This window comes from Cyprinodon variegatus, unplaced genomic scaffold (assembly GCF_000732505.1).
Source record: "Cyprinodon variegatus isolate N-32 unplaced genomic scaffold, C_variegatus-1.0 Scaffold104, whole genome shotgun sequence".
In the NCBI taxonomy this organism is placed as follows: domain Eukaryota; kingdom Metazoa; phylum Chordata; class Actinopteri; order Cyprinodontiformes; family Cyprinodontidae; genus Cyprinodon; species Cyprinodon variegatus.
The window spans coordinates 1,128,553-1,153,466 of NW_015150557.1; the positions used below are offsets into that span (position 1 = coordinate 1,128,553).

Here is a 24,914-nt window from a genome sequence, read left to right on the forward strand (position 1 = left end):
CAGTTCCTGATCCTGTTCATGTCTTTGTGTCAACAACATTAATAAACTCTGTTAAACTTTTACCCAGTCTCCGTTGTGTTCTGCATGTGGGTTTGAATTAAAAACCAATCATGACAGAACACTGCGGCCATTAACAAGACCCAGCAGATCACCTCCGGAGGAAGCTTTAAGAACAAGCCACCTGATCCAAGGACAGACACAAACCCTCCGTGAGTTTAAAATCCCGTTTTGAATTAAAGAAAACACACGTTTCAAGATCCCACAGGCTTCGTGGGAATTCACAAGATGGCGCCAGTTCAACTTCCGGTTCCGGGGCCAGTCTCGTCACTTCCGGAATTCCGCCCATCACTTCCGGTTTCAGTTCCAAGGTCAGAATCTGTTCCGTCACGGTTTTCTGGTGTTTCAAGTGAATGTAGAAGCTTTCTGTGGCAGTGTAAATTGTTTTTTCAGCTCAATCCGTCCGGTTTCCCTGACGACAAGAGTAAGATTGAATTTATCCTCTCACGGTTATGTGGTAAAGCCCGCAAGTGGAAAAAGACGAATTTTTCTCCTGAATCCAGTGCAACCGGCACCTTAGAACAATTTTTAAATGAATTCACGTCAACATTTTCCGTTAAATCTGCTGAGTCTCATGGGCTGTCCAATATCAGACAAGGAAATAGAACGGTAGAAGAGTTTTCGGAAGACTTCCGGGGTAGAGCCGCTGCTTCCGGTTGGAGTGACGCCATGCTAAAAAACATCTACCTCAATTCAATAAATAAAGAAATTAGGGACAAACTAACCACAATAGACAAACCTGCAACCTTGGAGGAATTAATTTTTATAGCCATTTATCAAGATCACAGACTACGAGCCAGAGCCAAGGCCAGATCTAGGAACCCAGTTCAGCCCAGTCCAGTCCGGTACAGCTCTGTTCAGTCCGTCTCAGTCCAGTTCAGTCTGTTTCAGCCACCACTTATGTGATCATCAGTTTGCTCCATCCATCAAGAAACTCAAAATTAACCCACAAGTCTCCACCCAAGCAGCCAGAGCTCCAATTACCCATGAGTCAGACCTCTGGAATTTCTATTACGGGGATAGAGATGATCTCTTCCCTTTCATACTACCTCATATAAGATCAGTTAGCTTAGCCACCGAATCCGTTAGCAGACCTGAGTCAGAATCAGTTCACTCTCCAACCAGTGTAGCGTCTGAGCCCACTTCTGATCCAGCTAGACTAGAACCTGAATCCACTTGTACACCAGATAGCCTGTTGCCAGAATCAGCCTGTGAACCAGTTAGTCCAGCTCCCATGACCTCCCGACGTAAGAGACGGCGTCACCGTAAGCCCGCTCTGAGCCGTCTAGAGACCCCTGAGCCAGTTCTGAGCTGTCATTTTCGAAACCCCTGAGTCAGCTCTGTGCCGTCTAGAGACCCCTGAGCCAGTTCTGAGCTGTCATTTTCGAAACCCCTGAGTCAGCTCTGTGCCGTCTAGAGACCCCTGAGTCAGCTCTGTGCCGTCCAGAGACCCCTGAGCAGACTTTTAAAGAGGTGTCAGAATTCGGGGTATGTGGTTTTATGCCTCCTAGGGTCTCTCTGCAGGCACTTCAAACCGCCAAGAACCCTCTGCAGGCACTTCAAGCCACCTCAGAGACTGAACATGTGCCTCCATGGGCGGTTTCCTACATGCTGGTTTTGGAGCCACAGTCGGCGGTCTCCTCTGTTCCTGAGGTGGAGCCACAGTCGGTGGTCTCCCCTGTTCCTGAGGTGGAGCCACAGTCGGTGGCCTCCCCTGTTCCAGATGTGGAGCCACAGTCGGAAGTCTCCCCTGTTCCAGATGTGGAGCCACAGTGGGTGGTCTCCCCTGTTCCAGATGTGGAGCCGCAATCGGTGGGCTCCTCTGTTCCTGTCCAGGAGCCGCAGGTGGCGGTCTCCTATGAGCCTGTTCCAGTCCAGGAGCCGCAGTCGGCGGTCTCCTCAGAGCCTGTTCCAGTCCAGGAGCCGCAGTCGGCGGTCTCCTCAGAGNGGTCTCCTCAGAGCCTGTTCCAGTCCAGGAGCCGCAGTCGGCGGTCTCCTCAGAGCCTGTTCCAGAGCCGCAGTCGGCGGTCGCTACAGAGCCTGTTCCAGAGCCGCTGAAGAGGGGACGGGATACCCCATGGGGGTACCTACTGAAATTGGGGCGTCATCCTCCTGAGAAGCTGCTTCGCCTCCGGCCCCACGGCCGGCCCCCAGAGCGTCAGCTTCGCCTCTGACCCCGCAGCCAGCCATCTAAGACTCTGCTCTGCTGCCGAACCCTCGGCCGTCCAGCAGAACCTCTGCCACGTCTTCGGTCCACTAGCCGGCTACCTAAGACTCTGCTCCGTTGCCGGACCCTCGGCCGGCCTCCAGAACCTCTGCCATGCCTCCGGCCCGGCGGTGGTCCCCCTAAGACACTGCTTCGTCTCCAGCCCCACGGTAGGCCTCCGGAGCGTCAGCCTCGCCTTCCGCCCCGCGGTCGGCCCCCTGAGCATCCGTCTCGTCTCCGGTCCAACTGCAGGCCACCTAAACTTCTGCCACGTCTTCGAACCTGCAGTCGACCTCCTGAGCACCGGCCTCGCGGCAGGCCTCCTGAGCATCTGCCTCGCCTCCGGCCCAACAGCAGGCCCCCCTGAGAATCGGCCTTGCCTCCTTTCCAACGGCCGACCTCCAGAACTTCTGCCACGCCTCCGGCCCCACAGCCGGCCCCCGGAACGTCGGCCATGCCTTCGGTTCCACTGCCGGCCATCTGAGACTCTGTCCCGCTGCCGGTCCCACGGCCGGCCACCTGAGACTCTGTCCCGCTGCCGGTCCCACGGCCGGCCACCTGAGACTCTGTCCCGCTGCCGGTCCCACGGCCGGCCACCTGAGACTCTGCCTAAGAAATCATCTGGGATTTCTTTTGCTTTCATCCACCGTAAGTGGATCGTTTTTTGTTCTGGACTCAGTTTTTGTTTTTTGCCCTCCTGGCCTGTTACCCCCTCCGCCCACCCTGGGTGGGTTGTTTTTTGGACTCTATTTTTGTTGTTTCTGGCCCTCCTTGCCCTTGTGCCCCCTCCGCCCGCCCTGGGTGGGTTGTTTTTTGTATGAATTTTTTTTTATTTTTATGGACTGTTCTGAGGGCGTCTGGAATCCGCCCTTGAGGGGTGGGCTCTGTTGGGATCCTGAGGATTGCCCACCAGAGGGCGCCGAGGATCCCCTTCTGCTTTTTGTTTTCTTTTAGGGACTGGGTTACTGTTGGGATCTGGGGATGTACCACCTTCCTCCAGCAGAGTGCGCCGTGGGTCTCCTGGGCTGGAGCCCTCCAGCACACCTGAGACGCATCTACTCATCAGGAGACCTTCCCTTTATAAGCAGCTGCCAGACCTTCCTTCGACGCCGCAGTGTTGACCTTAGTTTGGTTAGCAACCTGAGCCTCTGTTACCTGAAAGAATCTAAGTTGTCTCTAAGTGAGAAAACTGATTCTAACCCTCCTCTGTCTTTGCTCACAGGAAACCTGTCTCAAGCCTGAAGCTCTGGGTGAGCTTAACCTGCCTTCCATCCCTGGTGAGCCAAACCTGAGGATTTCTATTTGGATATCCCCTGCTGCTCTCTGTGAAGAGCTGGAAACTCTGATCAAGGTCTGCCATTCAAAGTCAGAAGCTAGACGCTTCAGCTGCTCGTGTACTCTGCTGAACCAACAGTCTCTGGACCCAACGGTTCCCTCTCTCACAAGAGAAGCCTGGACTCCGTCAAGATAGACTCAGAATAATCTTAAAGGACTCATTGATCATCTGTCTGCCCAGCTAATCAAACTATCCATCTCTACAGACTTCAGTGAACCCAACCCGGAGCAGTTCCTGATCCTGTTCATGTCTTTGTGTCAACAACATTAATAAACTCTGTTAAACTTTTACCCAGCCTCCGTTGTGTTCTGCATGTGGGTTTGAATTAAAAACCAATCAAGACACTCTGTGTGGACATTTCCTGTCTGCCCACTTAAAAAATTGAATAAAAGACATTAGAGCCTGCAAAATTACTTGTAAGGGATTTAGTTTTCAATTTTTAACACAAATTTTCACACTCAAATCACACTCTGTGCAGCTCCTTTCTTCGGGTGCCTGAATGCTGTCACACCAAGAGACAGCTAAAGCCAATAATGTTCCAGAACTTATGTCTGAAAAGGTTTTTTGTGCAAGGAAATAAAAGCCTGGGATACAAAACATGTCACTAAAACATGTCACTAAAACCGTAAAACGTAAGTGCATTAAATGATTTTTAAGAAGCCTTTTCAACAAGTGGGATATATCCAAAGCATGTTATTAACAAAGTTTGCAGGTTTTTATAAAGAATAAATACATTGCAATATTAAAAAGTTCATTTAAATAACATTATTAACGTAGCAAACCACAGACTTATTATGTACAGAGTAATGTTTCAAGCCTTACTTTAATTATGTTTATCACCTGCACATAAGAAAAACATTTTTTATGATTAGAATATTACATAAGACCAACACAAAAAGTTTAATACAGGAAAGTGGCATCAATGAAAAGTATGTTTAATTCCTGGATGAAGGCTTTACATTTTCAAAGGTACTTTATAACTAACCTACTGTAGGAGCCTCACTGTTCAGAAGGATTTTCAAAAGACTGGTCTGTTAATTTAAACCAGCCAATAGTCAAATTAATTTAAAAGAGACAATACAGAGGACAAGCTAAGTTGGCAAAAATGCTAAAAAAGAAAGGAGAAAGAGATGGACAAGAAAAACAATAAATATTTTTTTATTGTTTTTCTTTACTGATGTTATGTCCTCATCCTCCATCTGGTTGGGTTCCAACAACAAGGGCATTAATCCAAAATGCAAAACAAAATCACCAGTAACTGTTAAGGAGTTGCAGTTCAGCAGCAGAGGGTGGAGTATCTGTTCATAACACCACAATAAACTCCATAAAACTTCTTTATTGAAGAGTGACCAGAAAAAACCCAAAGGGATCTTTTATTAGCAGCAGGAACTACAGAAGTGGTCCAACTCCAAGGTTGGTGATAAATACAGGGACATTCTTAAGAAAAACCTGAGTCTACCTGTGGTCTAAGATTATTGGAGGTTTACACTCAAGCAGGACAATAAGCTGAAGCATACTGTTAAGAAAAAACTTAAGTGATTTAAGGGGAAACACTTAAAGGTGCTGGACCTGATTAAAATGCCTAGATCTTAATCCAATGGAGGATCTGTGGTTACATTTGGGGATAACCATTCAAAGGTAAAAATTCCCCCAACATAAAAAAAAAAAAAATTAAAATTAACACTTATGTATATGGCAAAAATCCCTGATGCAAGATGTTTCAGGTTCTTAGAGACCTATCTAAATCAACTTGCAACTAAAATTGTCAAAGACAGAGGCTCTGCAATTAATCGACTTTGGGAGAGTTAAGATTAATGGATGCTGAAGGTTTCTAGTATTTTTGCTTTTGTTTTTAAGAGGTGCACCAATTGCAGATTGCTGGCCAACAGTATAAGAAACGTAGAGAGGGAAATGAATAACTTAGCTGAGTTGTCAGTGATTTATCAGTCTGGCAACAACAGGTTTTTCAGACGGTGATATGAATTTGGTTTGCCTGGTGGAGGAAGATCCTTATCATTTAAATGACTAATTTCCAATAAACTTGGCGGTTCAGGGCAAGCCAATTCAACTGTAATTGTATGTCTCATCTGTGTTTATATATCCATCCATTCATATTGTCCTGCTTATTCTGTCAGGGTTATGGTGGAGCCAGTGCCTATCTCCAGCAGTCTATGGGCGAGAAGTGGGATACACAGGTTGGCGGTCTGTCAAAAGGATTTATATTTGTAGGGGGGGTGTGTATGCGTGTGTGTGTGTGTAGAAATGTATCATTTCAGCTGTTCATATCTAACAGCATGGTGTGGTGTGATAATCAAACAAATTAGCTACAGTAAAAAACCATGGTACATGCATTTACATTGTTGCATCATAACTTAAGTCCTACTCCATGGGTTGATGGGGACATTAGTTAAGGTCCTAGGTAATGACATTTAAAGAGAACCCCTTTAAACTACTTCTGTGTGGTCTATGCATTTCAGCCAGTGATGTCAAAGCTTTTGTCAAAGCAATTGTTGATAGATGATTTCTACTAGGAAAATCTCCTTTTAAAGATACGACCTAGTTTAAAACCAGTTGAGCTTTTAAAGGTTCAACAAAAACGTTTCCTTCCATCTGGTTCTAATGCACCATTTAGTTTCTTTTGTTTTTTAAAAATCATTTGCACTCTGTCTAGTTTGATAAATATTAGTTCTTCAAACCAGCTACAAAATGACATTCTTGCCAATTTATTGCTTTGTCAATTAACTTATAATGTAAGAAATAAAAGGCTAGTAGATACAAATGGAAATTAGGATGTATGTATTGCAATTAAGCTGTTTAATTTTCATCTTTACTCCCTGTATATGTTAAAAAACTGGCTATTTGTCTGGGTATTTACTAAAAAATCTGAAACACTGTTTCTAAATACCTATATAACATATAAAAGCAAGACCTGTGCATTCTTGCAACATTATAGTTGAGGCAAAAGCTGATTTATTTACTGCTACTGATAATAATATGAAAATTACAAAGGTTAAACTAAAAAGATTAAAAACTAGTCATAAAACCTGGAAAAGCTGACTTTGCCTGCTCCTCACCCTGATGACCCCCTAAGAGAGAAGGATCCACAGTCAGATTTACAGCTAAATCAAGCCATGTAGCTCCATGATAATTTCATACAACATCACTATACTGTACTTCCTGGGATGCCTTTAAGGAATAATTGAGAGAGAAAAAAAATACCTCTAACCACAAGTTAGAGATGTTCACTTTAGGCCCCCATATCTGGTGAAGTGAAGTGAATAATTTGGAAGAAGTACAACTTCTAATAATGGGAAACTAGTCCATGAATTTGTTACCTCAAGGCTGGATTACAGGATTTTGTTACTATCTTGAAGCCCACAAACTGTAATTCAAAGCCTTTGGCTGATCCAAAATGCTGCAGCCATTTTTAGCTTGTATTTTAGCTTCAATTCATTGGCTTCCTATTAAATCCAATAAAGAATTTAAATCCTCCTTCACAAGTTTTTACCCCATACATAACCAAGCTCCACATCTTATAACAGAGATATGATTGCTCCTCCTGTTCCTAACATGGTTTACTAGTGTTTCCTAGAATTTCCAAAAGTACTTTAGAATGGAAAGTGGATCTTTTAGTTATTAAGTGGAAAAATATTCCAGTTTAAGATTGCGAGGTCAATACCCTGTCAAAATTTAAGACTAGGCTTAAAAATGTGCTTTCCTTAAAAGATTTATTGTTAAACTGGCTCATGTTATTTTGAGTGATCTTTAGTTATGTTGCTATAGGTTTAACCTGCTGGAGAGCATAGGGACCACTTTTCAACTTTCTGCTTCATTCTGATGATATGAGCAAAACACCTTATTATGTATTTCGTAATTTTGGTCGATATGATATTCTGATATTGATATAAACCATAAAAAAGCCACAGGAAAACTGCCAAATGCCCACAAGCAAATCCAAGTCCATAAAACTCCTCATAAATAATATTTTAGAAACTATTGTTTGAGAAAAAAAACATAAAAGCTCAACAGATTAAATTAATATTAAATGCTCAACTGAGAAACTCCAAAGGTCCGTTGTACCCAGAGTTATGAATCTCTACAATGCATCACAAGGGAGGGGGGAAAAGGGGAGATGAACAAAGGGCAGTCTTTCACTTATAGGATGTTAAAAGCAGTTTTTTTTTTTTTTTTATTTAATGACGATTTTTATATTGCAGTGTTGTTTATTCTTTATATGTTTATCTTTATTATCTTTTATTATCTTACTTTTCGTTGCTGTGACTAGTGTGTATGTCAGCGAACAGCTGAAGAATTTAATTTCCCGTTGGGATGAATAAAAAATATCTATCAGTCTATTAAACCATTCTCTTGTTCCCTAATAATTGTTGCCTCTTTCAATTTCTTTGCCAGTGCCTCCTTTATTTTTTGTATGATTGACTTTGCTATGTTCAAGACAAACACGCATAAGCCTGAAATGCTATGTTCATAAATCATTAAATAAATTATCACAACAACTAATAACTTGCTCTGAAATTACAATCTAAAGAGTCCAAATTAAATCTCATATATAATCCTGTTCCCCTTGGTGTATTGTTGATTTATGGTCTGTTTTTCTTATGTTTTTGGTTTTTTTAAATAAAGCTTAATTTTATTATTTTTTTAGACCTATTTTTTTTTCTTTTAATTGGACCCAGCGAGTGTTGACAAGCAACAGTAACCTTTGAACTAAACCTTTATCTCTGAAGGATGTATGGATCAATGCTTCTATGTTCCATTTGTGTGTTTGTTTCTGTCTCCTTGAACCCCCGGTATTCCACAGCAGAAGGCCACTCTCACTGAACCTGGTTCTGGTGCAGGTTTCTTCAGGTTATAAGGGAATTTTTCCTCTCCACTTTCCCTGCCTACACGCTCTGTGTGAGAGGTTGCAGTAGAATCAATGACGCAATGCAAGCAAATACTCTCCCAGCATGCTTATCCAGAAGGAGCTTATCCTCAAAAGTCAATGACTCGATGCATCAGCAGGGTTTCCTTAGATAAAAAAACTTGTATCTAATCTGGCTGTATATTCTGATTGATTTGTCTCTGTAAAAAACCTTGATATGGCATGTGTTGTGAATTGGTGCTCTATAAATAAAGTGAATTGAATGAACCACCACAGGAGATACCTCTACAGCCTTTTATCTGCCTGTGGTGTCTAATTATCTTCAACAATTTTATCAGCCTCAGAAAATGGTTATTTGGCATGATGCCAAATGAGAAAAGGCTATTGTATGGATTTCACTTTAAGTAAAGCTTCTTGCTGGTCTGTCAGTAGTCACATCAAACATTTTTTTTTCTCCTAAAAACAATAGTTGCCATGAAACTTGAATTTATTCAGCATTAGGAGGAGTGTGTTTTTTTTTTTTTCTTGGCATATGTTGGGGTGTATGAAGTGGAAATCTTGAGTAATTGATGCTAGTATTCAAATGTATCCTAAACGTAGTTCTCTTCGTATGCAACCAAATTAGTGGCCCCACTCTCATTTGTAAGTAAAATACCTGCTGTCATTCTCTAAGGTTTCTGTAAATAAAAAAGTTAACATAACAGATGTCAAAGCTAAAAAAAAATCCTTAATGATGCTCTCTTTACCTCATGCTGTAAATATCTTAAGACACCCTGCAGTTCTCCAGTTTACATCTACCGCAGCTTTCTTAGAAAAACTGTCAATTATATTTTTTCTCTTTGTTGTGGCACAATGATTTTAGGCCATGTAGTGATTGGGGATTTTGTTTTTTTTCACCCACATTTTGGTATTTATTAAGAGACATTTAATCTTAAAATCTGGGCAATGTGTTTGTCTGTTTTATCTTTCACATTAAGAAAATCTCTACATTCTAATTTATTTACACTTTTTTAAGCCTGGCTGACTGGTTTTCTTTGTGTTATTTTTTCTTGTTAAGGACTTCCAAAGATAATGTCACCAGCCCACCAGCTGTGGTTTGCAATCCATTACCTTGTATTTTGCTCTTGGCTCAACAGTGCTAAGAAACCACATGTGGAGAGTAGGACCCACATTGGCACAAAGGGCTGTCCTCAGGCATAATTTGAAATTTGTTGAACTCTGTGGAAGCAAGGCTCCTTCACAACCTTAACTCCTCCTTCATCTCAATATATCAGGTTCCATTTTTTTTTTTGTTGATTTATTATCTTAACATTTTGAGTTGTCTGATGTGGATGAAAAGAGCAAAGTGTCATGAGGGCCACCACACAACTGCATAGGACATAGCAAATGCCTTATTAGTGTCACCTGGTGATCAGGAACAATCCCTAAGTAACGTTCAAAAGTCTGTGTGCTTTTAGAGACACTGAAGCTCTGCTTGTTTTATAGTTACCTTCAAAGGCACGTAATCCAACTGAATTACTAACCTTCAAGAGGGGAGGAAACCAACCACCTTTTTTGAGTACTTACCTTTATCTACCACCTCACCCATCACCACCCTAACTAGGGATATTTTTTTTCGATATCTTTATGAAACATTTCTTATATCAAAGCAAATTTGCTTTTCAGACAAAAAAAGGTTTCAAAGACAGTTATGTATTAGAAGCACAAAAGCAAAAATATTAGTTGCAAGTAAAATTAAAAAGTAATCAGACCACAATCGGCTGATGCAAATTCCGGTTTTGAATAATCCTCTGATGTCCAGGGCAAAATGTGAATTACCATACATGAGTCATTGTGTTGATTAGAAATTAACATCTTGCTCCTGTTTACTTTTTTTTTTTTTCTTAAAATGCAATTTGATTTCGAACCAAGAACAAATCCCCACAGAGCAAAGTAATCAGATTTTAATTCAGTTTTCAGTTTATTTCTATAGCGCCAAATTCACAGCACGTCATCTCAAGGCATTACAAATAACTACACATAGAGATTATACTAAGGTTAAAGGTAGGTATTGGACTCATCCCAGTATTGCTTCTTACTGGCAGCAGCTGCACTGTAGAAAAGGATAAATGTGCAACATTTAAAATGTTAATGCAACAAGCTTCAACATTTTTTTTTTATTTGGAATTTACCTAAATCATTTAGGTTCCTCTCTTAAGTTTCCAAAACTTTAATATGATTTTATTCTTTTTTTTTTTTCTTTTTTTTTTTAATTGTGTGAAAGTAGTGGTGACTTAGAAAACCAAATCAATGATCAAATCTTAACATTTTTTCTAATCTCTAACCTTTACTGTTGCTCAAAGAAGCAAATGCTCTGGGTCACTCTACTGTATGGCAGTTCCAATGTCCAATTACTGGTAACTTTGCCAAAGGTCAACTTTAAGCTTAAATAAGAATAAAAAAAACATTTTTTTTTCATTATGAAGAAGATACACTGTTATTTTGATTGGCAGCATCTCTTTAGCAGCAATTTGTATGATTTTCTGACATTTCAGGAAAAAAAAACACTAAAGCTAGTTGAATTTTCACCTATTAAAATGACCAGAAACAAGAGAAAGTATTTGTAACTTACTCTATAAAGTTCAAGATTACAACTACTTTGGTTTTCTGAAGTGACTTAGATTTTTGTTGTTTATATTATATGTTTATATTAAACACTAGATTTTTAGTTGTACGCCTCTGAAAATAAGAGATGCACCAGTCCAGTTTTCTTCAAATTCAATCTGATACAGATACCTGGGCTGAGCGAATTGGCCAAAATCCGATACTGATCCGATTCATCTGTTAAGTAAATGAACCATATGTTTTGCCATTCGAGTGATGGCTTTGGCCTTGATATAAACATTGTTAAGAAAAGGTAACAAGTTAACACAGATACAAATATACCTTACAGTATGTGTTAGCAAATAAGTAGCAGAAGAAAATATAGATAGCAGTTTCATAGAAAGTGCACTGGATTGGAACTCCAATATCTGATATCAAATTGCAGATATTCGATATCCAGCTAATTAGTCAATATCGGAGCCGATATCTGATCCATGCATCGTGTGATGCATCTCTAGTGAAAGTACTTTTTATTTAAAAAAAAAGAGTGATTTAACATTTAGTTGTTTAAATGACTAATTGAATTGATTACAGTGATAAAAATCTAAATTTCTCTTAACTGAGAAAATACTCACACTTTTTGTTATTAATTCATATCATGTCAAACATCCAAATAAATGTTAATTACGGGAATATGTTTGAAATTTGATTAGTATGTACTTCAGGCATCGGAGGTGTGGGATGGGGATTATAGAATTCAAGGCATATATATCTTTATTATAAGACCATTTTGAGACAAGGCACTGGCCTTTTCCATCATAGCATTAAGAATTAATCTTTATAAGGGCACTTGACAGGAGCTGAATGTGAAAACCTGAAACCTTATGCACCTAAGCGACCATGTCTTTGGTCGCTTAGGTGACTTCTGCTGTTTTGTCCAATAAAATTTTGTTCCTTTAGGTTATTGACCCCCAGGGGCTAAAAAAGAAATGCATGGAAATTTTACCAGATTTATTTTTCTTGTACTTATAAGACAATCTAAAACCAATAGTAATTTTCCGTCACTCTACAATTGTGCATAAATATATAGCATCATTTAACATAAAATCCACAAATATATTAAAGTTTATTGTTGTATGACAAAATGTAATAAATACCATTGCAAAGCTCAATGTTTTTGTGCAGTGTTCCATGTGCATATGGCTTTGTCTTTATTATTCTCTCATTATGCCCCCCTTCTGAGCCCCCCTCACCCGCCTGAGACGTTGATGGATGGATGGTTGGATGGTTTTCCTTTCATCCAAGCCTCCTCACTGTTCTGCTCTCAAGCCGTCAAGATAACTCAGAGCTACCATGCTCTGAGAAACCCTGTCAATCTTTCCAGCTAATTATTAATCTGTTTTTGCAAACATTTATCTCTAGAAAATTTCTAGAAAACTTTTGTCCTCAAAACAAGTTAATAAGTCTGTGGCAGAGGTGGCCATCACTTTCAGAACCCTTGCTGTGGAATCAGGATGGAATGAACCTGCCTTAAAATGAGCGTTCACAAATTCATTAACTTAGTCTCTTGAAGATGAAATGGCATCCACAGGTTGCCTACTTTGCTGGATGGTTTAATTCTAGAGGAAAGAAACTATTGGCTTAACCTTTGGTTCTTGTCTTTATTGTGCTTCACCTAATCACTTCCTCTCAGTTTTCCCGATTCACTGAAAAGCCATGCCCTGCCAGTGAAGTTCGCGATCCTGACGGATTCTACTACAATATGTAAAGACCCAAGATTAACTATCCTTCCGTTCTAACTGCTGACAGTCCGTCTCTTCCCTTGCTATCATTTGTCGACAGTGGTTCAGAACTAAGTCTTAACCACCCAAAACTTGTTAAACAGTTAAATATCCCCACTTCTCAACTTTCTGTCATTCAAGTTACGCCTTAGCAGGAAATTCTAGTTGTCAGACTGCTCCCCTCCATTTCACCGTCTATGGAACTCATCAGGAGCTGATCTCCTTTCTATTTTTCCATACTACAAACACTAAAATAGTTCTTGGTTTTCCCTGGAAACCCCTAAAACTTATTCTACAATAGCAACTTTTTGCATGCGGCCAAATCCTTTCAAATGCCCCAGCCTCCTGAACCTCCTGAACCCTCTAATGTCCCTGAAATATATCATGACCTACAACAACTTTTCAGTAAAGATCTTGCCAATCCTTATCCTGGAACGTGTAAATTGCATGTCTCTTCTATCATTTTCCTTGGTTATGTCTTTGAGGGTGGACAGGTGAGAACAGACCCAGAGAAGACTTGTGGTGAAGGATTGGCCCACCCCTCAGAAAAGACAATGACTGTAATGCTTCCTGGGCTTTGCAAATTTTTACCATCACTTCATTAAAGTCTACTGTCTCATTGCCGCTCCTCTCAATTCTCTTACCTCAACCAAAACTTCAGACTTCTGATAGAGAGGTATGTCCAAGCATTTGTTCTGATCCATCCTGGCCCCACAATTCAGTACACCCTTGAAGTCAATTAGGGCTGCAACTAACGACTATTTTGCAAATCGATTATTTCTCAAAAGTCTGTCAATTATCTTCCTGATTAATCAATTAATAATCAGGTAGCCAAAGATTCTGTGAAGAAGAGGTTTAAGAAATGAAAACAGGTGAAACAAAAACTTCTGGATAGCAGGTAATGACAGAGAAGTTTTTCTTTATCTTAAATACAAAATGTTTATATATTTTTTGCAATCTTGGCATAATTACTTCTCTCAGCTACAGGTGTCATGAATTTGGCTCCTCTAGGCTGTGTTTTACACCTTTTTGCTCTCATCTGCTTCGCTCCAACTGTGCTCATTATCTGTCATCAGATCCACCTGTTCCTGCTGCTATTTAAGCCCCCAGATCCCAGCCATTGGTGCCAGATTATTTGAGCTTCAAGCGAGACTAACTCTAGCATTCCTTGTGTTTAGTTATGCCTGTTCCTGACCTGTTTCTGCCTACGGACCTCTGAGTTTTGGCCACCCCTGTTCTGCTCTGTTTTGCCTTTCCTGTGTTTCCGATCTGTTACCTGGATTCTTTCTGTTGTCGAACCTTGGACCTTTTTCTGACCAGGGATTGGATTTACCCGACTGGATCTGGCGGTTCCTCTGCATGCTCTGGCTGCTGCAAGACGCTGCTCCTCTTCTCTCATGGATCTCTGGTACTGGCTCAGTAACAAGTTATGGAGTTCCGCTCCTCTAGACTTCCCTCCTTCTTCTAGGCTCAGACTAAACTTTGCCAGGTTGATGGCTTTCATGTCCATTGTCGTTCTCTGTTTGAGTTTTGAAATGACTGATCTGAGTCTCTATTCCTGCAGACAATCCAGTGAGCCCGTCTCAACTGACGAGAACACCAAAAACGCCATACCACTACATTTAGATAAGATATGACTACCTTAACCAAAATATGATTTTTTTCGTGACTCGTGTTTGCAAAAACATTATTTGGTTTTTGACCCACAAAGAGAGTTTTAGCCATTGGGAAGATCCAACTCAAAATACCAGCTTCTTTGATGGCAAGATTCATCCAACTTTTAGACAATTCAAAAATCCATCAGAGGTCCATCTGAGATGACAAGGAGAATTGAAATTCATTTTTGTGCAGCTTACTTTTACATTTTAAAAATAAATTTAAGGTGTGTGAAAATAACTGTGGCTGCCCAGAACCAAGGAAAGGACTAAAACTAGCTAAGCCCTATACACTGCATTTCTGTTCTGCATATTTGTGCTTTCATTACAGGTGCAAAATAATTTTTCACAACATTAAACTTCTAATTTTGTAACAGCGTCAGAAAATGCATGTTGAAAGAAACAATGTGCTTTATGTGCCCTGACACACATCATGCTGTAAGCTGTGTTGCCAAGCAACAGACAGCAATAGGGTGATACTTTGGTACAATATTCACTATTGCTACAAGCCCTGCTACAGTGGCTCGTTTAGTCCAAAAAGGCATATGTTTCCTGCTGTTAAATTAGACAAGAACATTTGAGCAATTCAGGTTTATATCCTGCTTATTAAATGCACCCATTAATTATGAATAATTACATTTTCTTCCAGCTCACAAAAAAACAAACACAGATAGCACTTTGATCAAACAAGAACAGGAACCTATGTTGATGTGTTTTGTTTTTTTGTTTTTTATTTTTACTTAAAGATACATCACAAACCTGGATTCCCACTTCCAGTTTTAGCACTCAAAAAAGAAGAAAGCTCAAAAAAGTATAAAATACTGCAAGGCAGAGTACATCCCAGTATTTTTGGAGTGTAAACATTAAAACCTCTCCAATCTTTAGTTAGTGCTCCTGTCTTCTTATTTACAATATTATGCCACTTATTTCATAACCTTAAAGACTTAGTCCTTACAAAGGGTCCAAAACAAAGATGAGCAATGCCAGTTGCCCAGGACATAAAGAAATAAATTAATATGCATATATTAATTTCCAAAGTATTGAAAAGCAGATTGAGTTATTTTATTTTTCAAAACCCCCCAAGGATCAGAGCACACCACTTGAACTTACGCAGATACACCTTAAGAAGCACTAAGATAGGCAGTAAGAGAAAAGGAAGACAAGCATGTTAATGAAAAAACAGCTAGTAAGGGCCAGCCATTTCTTTTTATGGTAGTATGGTGACATATTCAATACATCTCACCTGCCATCCAAAAGCAGATTTGGAATATCTCAAATCATTTTAATGGAATTAATGATAAAACTGTTTTCCACCATCCTGTTTAAACTTAGAATCGTTGTGCATTGTTTTTGCACTATTATGATTCTCTCTGCCTCATAACAAAGTGCTAGATTCACATATATTTGTACAGTATTAGCCAAAAAACTAGTATCAGATTTTATAACCTGTAATCTATAATGTCCAATATTTTCATGATGATAGAAACACTCCGCTTCTGTTAAAAGTCTCAGTTAATTTAACATTGGTCAATCGTTTTCAAACTTTTTTGTTGTTGACTTCTGTTTCCTGTTTAAGTAATATTACTTGATCAAGCTTTTTCCAGTGGTGTCAAAAGTACACACATTTGTTACTTGAGTAGAAGTATAGATACTGCAGTTTAAAACACTCAAGTACCAACTTTACCTCTTTACTCTAGTAAAAGTGAAAAAGTATGTGCTTTAAAAATGACTTAAAGTATAAAAGTATAAAGTAACCTTAAAAAAAGCAGCCAGATGCCACTATATGAATTGAAAGCTCAATTTTTCTGACTATTTCGAAAAATTCTTTGAAATAGGGCCAAGGATGAGGGAGGTCTTTTTGGTCTCCATCTCCCGATATGCTCTCGCCTGTGTCCGACCTTTCAGACATTTCAACACCTTTTTCTGAATCCCACATTGTAGCATGGCATAGACAATACGCGTTTGTAGTTTGAAGAACACCTGCTTGCTTCTGATGATTTCCTTTGGCGTCAGCACAAATTTAACAAATAACCAACCAATGACTGTTTGCGTTATACGACTCATCCACTTACACTAGTTTTCACTAGATGTGGATGGTGCCAATGATCTGCATTGGATGGAACACATGATGTGAAATATATATTTATAAACATTAAACCAAGGGTAACCAATTAAAAATCAGCAGGTTTAGAATAAAGAAAATGATCAACCAGTAAAGGTCCAGAGAAATTATCTGTTACTTTAAACATAATTTATCACTGAAATAAAATGAGTTGTTTATGCATTCATGTTATACATTGAATTTCTAAATAAAAAAATATAGAAAAAAAACATTTTTCCATTTTAAAATCTAAAGTGTTTTTTGAAGACGAGAACAACAATCTTTCAGTTTGGTATACAGACAATTTCCTGATTCACATATTTTATAAAACACCTGAACTGACCGCTTTGTTTTGTTTATTTGTTTTTTTTTTTCTTTCTTTTTTCTGGCCTAATGAGAGCAGTAGTCTTTAGGCTGCCCTGCAACGCTTCAAACCTGGATTTGAATGGAGACAAAGCCATTCTCAAGCACATATCAAAGTGCTCATTTTGAGCCTGGATCCATATTTATTTTTTATTCTGTTCATTGTGGAGAATCCTGCTAATATTCTAAATGTTCAGGCTCCGCTCTGGTCCGGCCAGGTCAAGATCCGCTATTGCAATCGCTCCAAACAGGAAAAAGAATGGCGAGAAGATCGGGTTTGTCAAATTAAACTATAGTAACAACAGATCGGTAACTACAAATGAGAGCATAATTTTTATATATTTAAAAAAACTAACACCATTTATTTAAAAGATTGGATGCAAATTATTGGTAGTTCAACAGACTAGGAAGCAGTTTTCTCATCTCCATCAAAAACCTCACATATGCTGGATGGTGATGGGGAATTTTTTGATATGTCATATTAAATTAAGTGTTAATTTCTGCATGTTTTGCTCCTACGAATATAATGATAATATCGCGCATGCTCTCCTCGAGCTCCGAGGTCTGAGTCAGAGCGCAGCAATACAGGAGAAACAGCGGGGGCTGTAGGCTTTGCTTTGCGCTGGAGGCATGCAGCGCTGCGGAGCGCAGACGGAGGATGTGGGACTTCGGGGTAACAGAAGAAGCGGCGGAAGTGACGTTTAGACACTGTGTCAGACAACATGTGGTACTGTAATTTATACATTTTTAAAATCAGGTTGGGTCCGGATTAGCCAGCAGGGGGGTCCGGATCTGGACAGGGGATCGCTAATCCGCGACCTCTGTATTAAACCGAAGCCAAGAGTAACGTAAAAAACGTTTGTTTTAAAATGGAAGGAATAGAAAGTACAGATACTTGTGTGAAAATGTAATGATAAGAAGTCAGAAGTAGGAAGAAAAATAAGTAATGGAGTAAAGTATAGATACCTAAAACGTGTTCTTAAGTACAGTAACAAAGTATTTGTACTTGTTACTTGACACCTCTGGCTTTTTCTTACATACTACAGCAGGAAATAAGTAATAAAAGCTGATATGCATCATGCTAATATGAAGTCAGGTCAATATCTGCATCAGCCATTTTTCAAAAACTGCAATATCAGCATCATATTGGGAATGGAAAGGTTGTATCTGGGCACCCTTAATATGTGCATGTTGGAAAGGTTTCTGCAACTCCACCATCAGTTTCTGTGTTATGCAAAAAACAAAACGATTTTGTTATTAGTTGCACCAGAGGATGAAGATCAGCCTTTCTTTGCACATCAGATAGCTCTGAAGACAAAATCAGTAAATTGATAATCATGCCAAACAACTAAAGGGGATATTTATTAGTTTCAAAGGGACTTTTACAAAATTATATTATAACCCATGTGCATCAATAGGCAAAGTTTTACTCCCCTATAAATCTAATATGGCTGTTATTTTTGATATGCTAAATGGTACACGTTTATGGAGGATTTTTACTGCCAAAACCCAAGAGCACAAAATTTCAATTTGAGAAAAGAATTTAATCTTTTTGCGCTGAAAACGTGTAATGCTCAAACTCAAAAAAAAAATGCTTTCTCTCAAATAAATTCTTTCTCAAATTGAAATTTTGTTCTCTTGAGTTTTGGCAGTAAAAATCATCCATACTGGTTGAATTGAACTTGCTACCAGGTTTACTCCTAGATTCCCCTCAGCCTAACAGCAACCAGCAATCAGCTAAACTTTAGCTGGATAGAAGAATATCCCTCAGTGATAACTACTTAACTACAGCTCAGAGCCTAGGTCATTTCAATTTTAAAGTCAAAGAGGCCTGATTGAGGTGCTGCATTTGGTGAATTGGTGATCACTGATTTTCCATTCCTGGTGCCTAGTGAAATCCTTATGGCTAAAACCAGACTAGTGTTGGAGATGATGCATTATAGTGTCAGCTCCTTATGCAGATGGCACTTGTGCTTGCTCTACAATGACCAGTTGATTTCTATTAGCTATTATGCTACAACTGCCGGCTTAAGGTTTTTGGTTAAATTGTCTCTGATGCCTATTTTTAAGTCATATTTCTTTTTTGTTTACATTACATTTGGTGTTCTTATTTTGCTGCACTGAATGGTGCAATGATAATTACAGTAAGGCATTTAACTCAATTCACTTGTGTTTTCAGCATAATAAATTATTGGAATGGAACATTTGCATTTTTGGTGGGATGAGTATGTAACTTTGGTCTTCTGCATGCAATAATTTTGCAACTGCTCCTGTTCAGGACACAACACTTATTTTCTTTAGCAAAACAAACATTTAAAAAAATGTTTTACATGGTTGAAGGGTTAAAAATACATCCTGGTCTCTTTTGTTTCATAGACAGGAAAAACTGAACTCTTTAACACAATATTCACTTAGCAGAATGAATGTGCTCATGCACAGATTAAGAGATACTGACCATTTTAAAAAGCACAGAGGTAGTTTTAAAATTCAAAGTCACTAGAAGCAACTTTTGAACCTTGCTACGTGTCCATATAAACATTTAAGTCTCAGCCATTCTTAAAATATGTTTTCTGGAGGTGCTTTTCGAGTGTTCTCATTCATGTGCCTGTTGCTGAGTTTTGAAGGACTTACAGACCACTAGGGCACTGCAATGCAGTGCAGTAACACTGATTACAGCCTTTCAACTAATGAGTTGTTCATACAGACAACAACTGAAGCTTTGTCATGTAGATGTATTTACAGAATGGGGAAAAACATGTCTTTCAATGAAATGTGTCATGTGTAGAATGATTTTCTGAATAAGGTAGGAGCAGAGTGTTGTGTCAAACCTACCGCACACCTCCACAAAACGGACATGCCACCAGTGCCGTACAATGCCCTCCTACACCCTACCTGAGACCCAGATTCTATTAAAATCTTCACATGCTAAAATGTTAGATGGGGAAGCTAATGTGCATACCAGGGGTTGTAGAAATGTGAAATGACACTTCATACACATATGAACCTTCAACACTGGACGTTGACCATTGTGACTGGTCATTCAAAAGTGCTTTATCAAACTATCCACACACCATACCATATATTATATAACTATTATATTCTAGCTCTATTGGACATACATCTGTAGAAGGAGCCAAGTGTGCTGCAAAAACTGATCTTATGCAGTCTTCTGTTGCTGGTGAGATGATTTAATAAAGATTCAAATACGCTTTGTTGAATGATATTTGTCTTCTCTTCCATCTCACTATTGTTTACTGGCTGATGATATAGTAACAGCCAAGCTTTTTGTTTTTTTTTTAAACTTACCGAACTGCAGTACAAAGAGATCATATACTCCTAAAGCTCTATGTTGGTTGACAGTGGTGTCACTATGTCTATTTTAGAGGGGGTGAAGCCTCCCCTAAATGTTCTCAAGTCCCCCTGATTAGTTTGGTGTTTTTTAATCAAATAAATAATCATATGTCCTGTTATTATTAACCCAACTATGATCATATATCTCAGTTTTCCCTTACTTCCTAATGTGAGGAAGAGAGCCCCATCAGTTAGTTCATTTCACTTATTCATATAGAGTTGGCCCTCTTCATTTAAAATCCCCTCTACGTTTTCCTGCCACCTTGCTTGCAGTCCAGCTCACAACCCAGTCGACTGCAGCGGCAAGAATATTCAAAGAGAAGGACTTGATAAGAGACAATGAGGATATATAAATGTTTTTAAGATGGCAAGTATTAATTATCAGTGCTGATAGTCAAAATTAGTTACCTGCATTCAGTAAAGCTTTAAGTCTTGTAATAAATAACCCATGTTGTCAATGTTTAACGAAGAAGACATGGGCATACACTACTATGAGAGAGTTGTGTTCCAGCTCTATAGAACTTAGATACTGTTTTTTCTTAAATCATTATGAAGGTTGTCTCAGTTTTTTAAAGAGCTAGAGTGTGTAGTGTTTTTACTGTCTTTGGGTGGACTTTCTTCTGAAGTATCAGTTATTTCTCATTTTGGATGGTTGGATGGACCATGAAAACAGGAGATCATTCACATCAGAGTATTTTTAAATGGATGATAATGACAGTAGTAATGATAATTTACAAATAATCTGGATATATTAACGTTGCTTAAAGCCAAACGTCGCAGTTATTAACAAAGAATAATAAAGTAATTCATAAAGAAAACAATAAATTTACCTCAAGTAGCCCTTTGTGTCACTCTGTGCCTCTGCCTTATGCAGCGCACAAGGTAATAGAGCTTAAAGACCCCTGGTCCAGAGTTCACAGTACAGAGGAATTTGTGATAAAGATAGTCTTGGAATTTTATGAAACTTCATATGAATATGAAATATTAAGCATGTTGTCAAAGGGCACCATATTATATTTATAAACCATGAGCTTCTCTTTAGGGAAAAAAAAATGGAGATAACCAAGAGATAAAATGTCAAAATATGTTTGGCCTTTTCTTGATTTTCTGTTTTTTTCCATTTTCGTCAGTGCTAAATGTTTCAAAACACCAAACTAAATAAAACATTAGTCAAAGACAACAGCAGTAAACATAAAACTTTGTTTTTCAATTATTGTGTTTTTGTTAAGGGAGAAAATAAACTTGGTTTATCTCAACCCATTTTAAACTGTTATTTCAGTTTATTTCAAACCATTTTATGTATAAGCCAAATTAACCGAAATCAAATATTCTTAAAGTGGCTAATTATTGTTCTAATTCAAGTTACTTAATAGCACCTTTCAGGGCTTAATGATACCACTTGGTTCCCAAATGTAATCCGTGTAACTTAAAAATATTTTGAAGAAAATAATTAGTATGGTGTTGGTGGAAGTCATGTCATTATCCTTTATGTTAATTAGTTAGTAATCTAATTTATAGAGTTTCAAAATATTGTGAAGGGACTGGCCAAAAGAGATGCTGATGATCAAACAGATCAACATGAATACTTTGTGTTTGTTGGTTTGCTCTACTGATAAGCTTATGGAGGGCCTGCAACTACCTGGGGCGCCATCTGCTGGACAGGGTGCAGAATAGCAGAATGCAAAAAAAAAGTAACGTATGCATAGGTATATGTATTATAAAACCATAGATTCCCTTTGCTGCTAGGAGGTCCAGATGAGCTAAGTGTTGGAAGTGTGAACTCCTCTTCTATCAATTTATATTTAAATCGATAACACTTAAATCTTCTAAAAAATATGTAACATAAGAAATACATTTAACTTAGATTATTATTTTTTTTTTGTTTGGTTTGATTGTCAAAACATGACCTGCCTGTGTGGCTTGAAGTTATATTGTAAATTGCGTATCTTTTATATTTTAGATCATATTTTATATTTTGTTTTGTGTTTGGAGAAAGGGCCACATATTAAAATCTTTGTCTTCTTTGTGCTTCTTTTTCACTCATGTAAACAACATACAATGTGAAGCGTTTCATGAAACAATGTTAAAAAAAGCAAATGACATGACTGAAAAAGATTAATTAAATTTAGTTTTAGGGACAGTTGGGTGTTCTTTTTTCCTTGAGGTGAGATCTGTGTGCTCCTCAATTGTTTAAGATTACTTGTTTTTGTTTTTAAGTGTTATTTATAACAATGTTGACTGAAATGGAAGGTAGAAATTTCTTTACAATAACACTTTGATCATTTTAAGTTTTCCTTTTGAGTGCTCAGCTTTATGCTGGTTTTAAATTCGTACTTCATCTGCATTACATGTGAAAAAAATTTGGTTATTGTAGTATTCTCAAGAAACTTATATCTGAAGTTTAATTTTTACCCTTTAGAGTGTTGACTTTCAAAGTTTTCTTAACCATGATAGGACATTTTGAGTTGTTAGTTATAACAATATTCTCAGGTTGCTCATCTTTCAAAATAACACATATCCTTTTTGGCTGTTTATATTTGAGTTTAATTATACAATTTTTTGTTTTAGATTTTGCATCCATCACATTTGCAAACAATTTCCCTTAAACTTAGATTTACTCTTTAGGTTATTGGCTTTAAAAAGTGTTTGCGTGATCCATAAAATTGAGTAATTATGGAATCACTGTGGAGTTGCTTTTCAGGAAGAATGCAAGCTTAGCACTGGACCCTCTCGCCTTGGGCACCAAAGAACCTAGAGCCGGCCCTGGTCTTATTGTTGCTTAAAACATTTACACAGTAAATCATTTCTGTTAAATCTGTTCTGGAAAAGAAACGTCACCATTTTTGTTAGCTGTTTGAAAAAGAATTGCCATTGTCATAAAACCTAGTGACACCTTTTCATATATGTAAACATGTTTGAATGATCCCTTTACAAAATAAATAAGGTTAAAATTAAGTCCAAGCAAAGCCACCAATTAATCTTCTATGCATGTAGAGTAGAGGAGAAGAAATTGAGCAAAATTATATTTCTAACACACACCAAAGATACATGATTCATATATAACAGAAAAAAAATTCACATGTAACAGAAAGAAAAAAAAACACTGACTCTCATACCTTGCCCTTTTTTTTGCAAAAAGGGGGTGCATAGCAGCTGAAATTAATGTAGGTGTAAATAAAATAACCATAATGTTAAGACTCATAGGTGCACATCAATAAATGCATTTGCAAATGCCACAAAATGATGCATTGAACATACAACTCCAATCTTAAATTGCTTATTTTCATTTCACACAGTAATTACGTGTGATGCTGAACTTTTCTCAGAATCTGGTGAAAAGCCGAGAGAAGATAAGGGCAAAGCGCTAGAGGGTAAAATTATGTTGTAATTGTGTCAAATTGAAATAAATTGATGTTCAAACTAGAACGAAAGCCGTGTTACATCTTAAGAGACGGATATGAGTGATGTTATTAGAAACCCTTGCTCTATAAGGACGCAAATTCATGTAATTTTAAGCTGCTGCTCTGCGCTCTGTGCCTCCTATACTCTGCATCACCAGACGCGCAGCTGAGACTGATCAAAGAAACTGACACTCTTTAAGAATTCATCAGTATGTGTAGAAAGTTTACTCGCCTTTTGGTTATACTTTTAATTTTATAACTGAAGTGTTTAAAGTGTGCCTTTGCGCGTCCTAACATGACTTACGCATGAATGGAGTGCGGGATCAAGCAGGTATTTTCACTTACCAAGCGAGTTTCCGATCAGTGAGACAAAGAAAACAACTATGTAAGCCACTATTAGAACCCACTCGTACTCCTTAGGGTGTAAATATTCTGTCCAGATGTATCTCAGAAGTTCCTCGTCCTCATCCATGGTGGAGTGCACGCGCGTCCTGGTGCCGTTACTCCCGTGGTTGGGATAGTTACACTCGTCACAATCCAAGTTCTCCGTGATTCCGGACATCCTTGAAACGATCTAAGCAATAAAATGCGGCGAAAATATCATACGTCTGCACTGGTCGCTGTCTAAGGTGCTGACTGGCAACGAGGACGCGACTCAGCCAATCTAGTCAGGATGACGAGGGTGAATCCGCCTGATTCTCTATACATTTCAGATCCACACAAACCATTTAGGTAGCAGAATCTGGAAAGCTTTAAATAATATAGGAAAACAGCGGAAAAATGTAAAGAGGTCATTACATGCGTGTTTAATTACATATTTTTTTTTTAATATATGATAACAAAATGAAGCCGAACAGGATGAGGCCAATTTATTTCAAAAGCGTCAAAAATTACAATGTTAATATCAAAACCAAATGAACGATGTACAAAGCGAGAAACGTTTACATTAATTCAGTTCCATTTATCAGAATCAGAATTATATAGGGCCAATTCACAACACATGTAATCACAGGGCACTATAAAAAGACAATTTAACCAGATCATATAAAAAAAATATTTTATAGTGAAAACCAACTGATTGCATCTACTCACTGACTTGACAGCAATCTCCCACACAAAGAATGCATGCAGCGACAGCGGAAAGAAAAAACTCCTTTCTGCAGGAAGAATCCTGCAGCTAAATATATATATATATATA

At 38.4% G+C, this 24,914-nt stretch overlaps 1 protein-coding gene across 1 annotated transcript in view; it reads right to left on the bottom strand.

The window, feature by feature from the left end:
• hcrtr2 (hypocretin (orexin) receptor 2) overlaps positions 1-24,297 on the bottom strand; it is a 54,607-nt gene extending 30,310 nt beyond the window's left edge. The window contains exon 1 of the mRNA XM_015374497.1: positions 24,062-24,297. Within this exon, the coding sequence (XP_015229983.1) occupies positions 24,062-24,278 (217 nt within the window). The 5' untranslated portion in view covers positions 24,279-24,297. The remainder of the gene's footprint in view (positions 1-24,061) is intronic.
• Between the last annotated feature and the right edge of the window lie 617 nt (positions 24,298-24,914).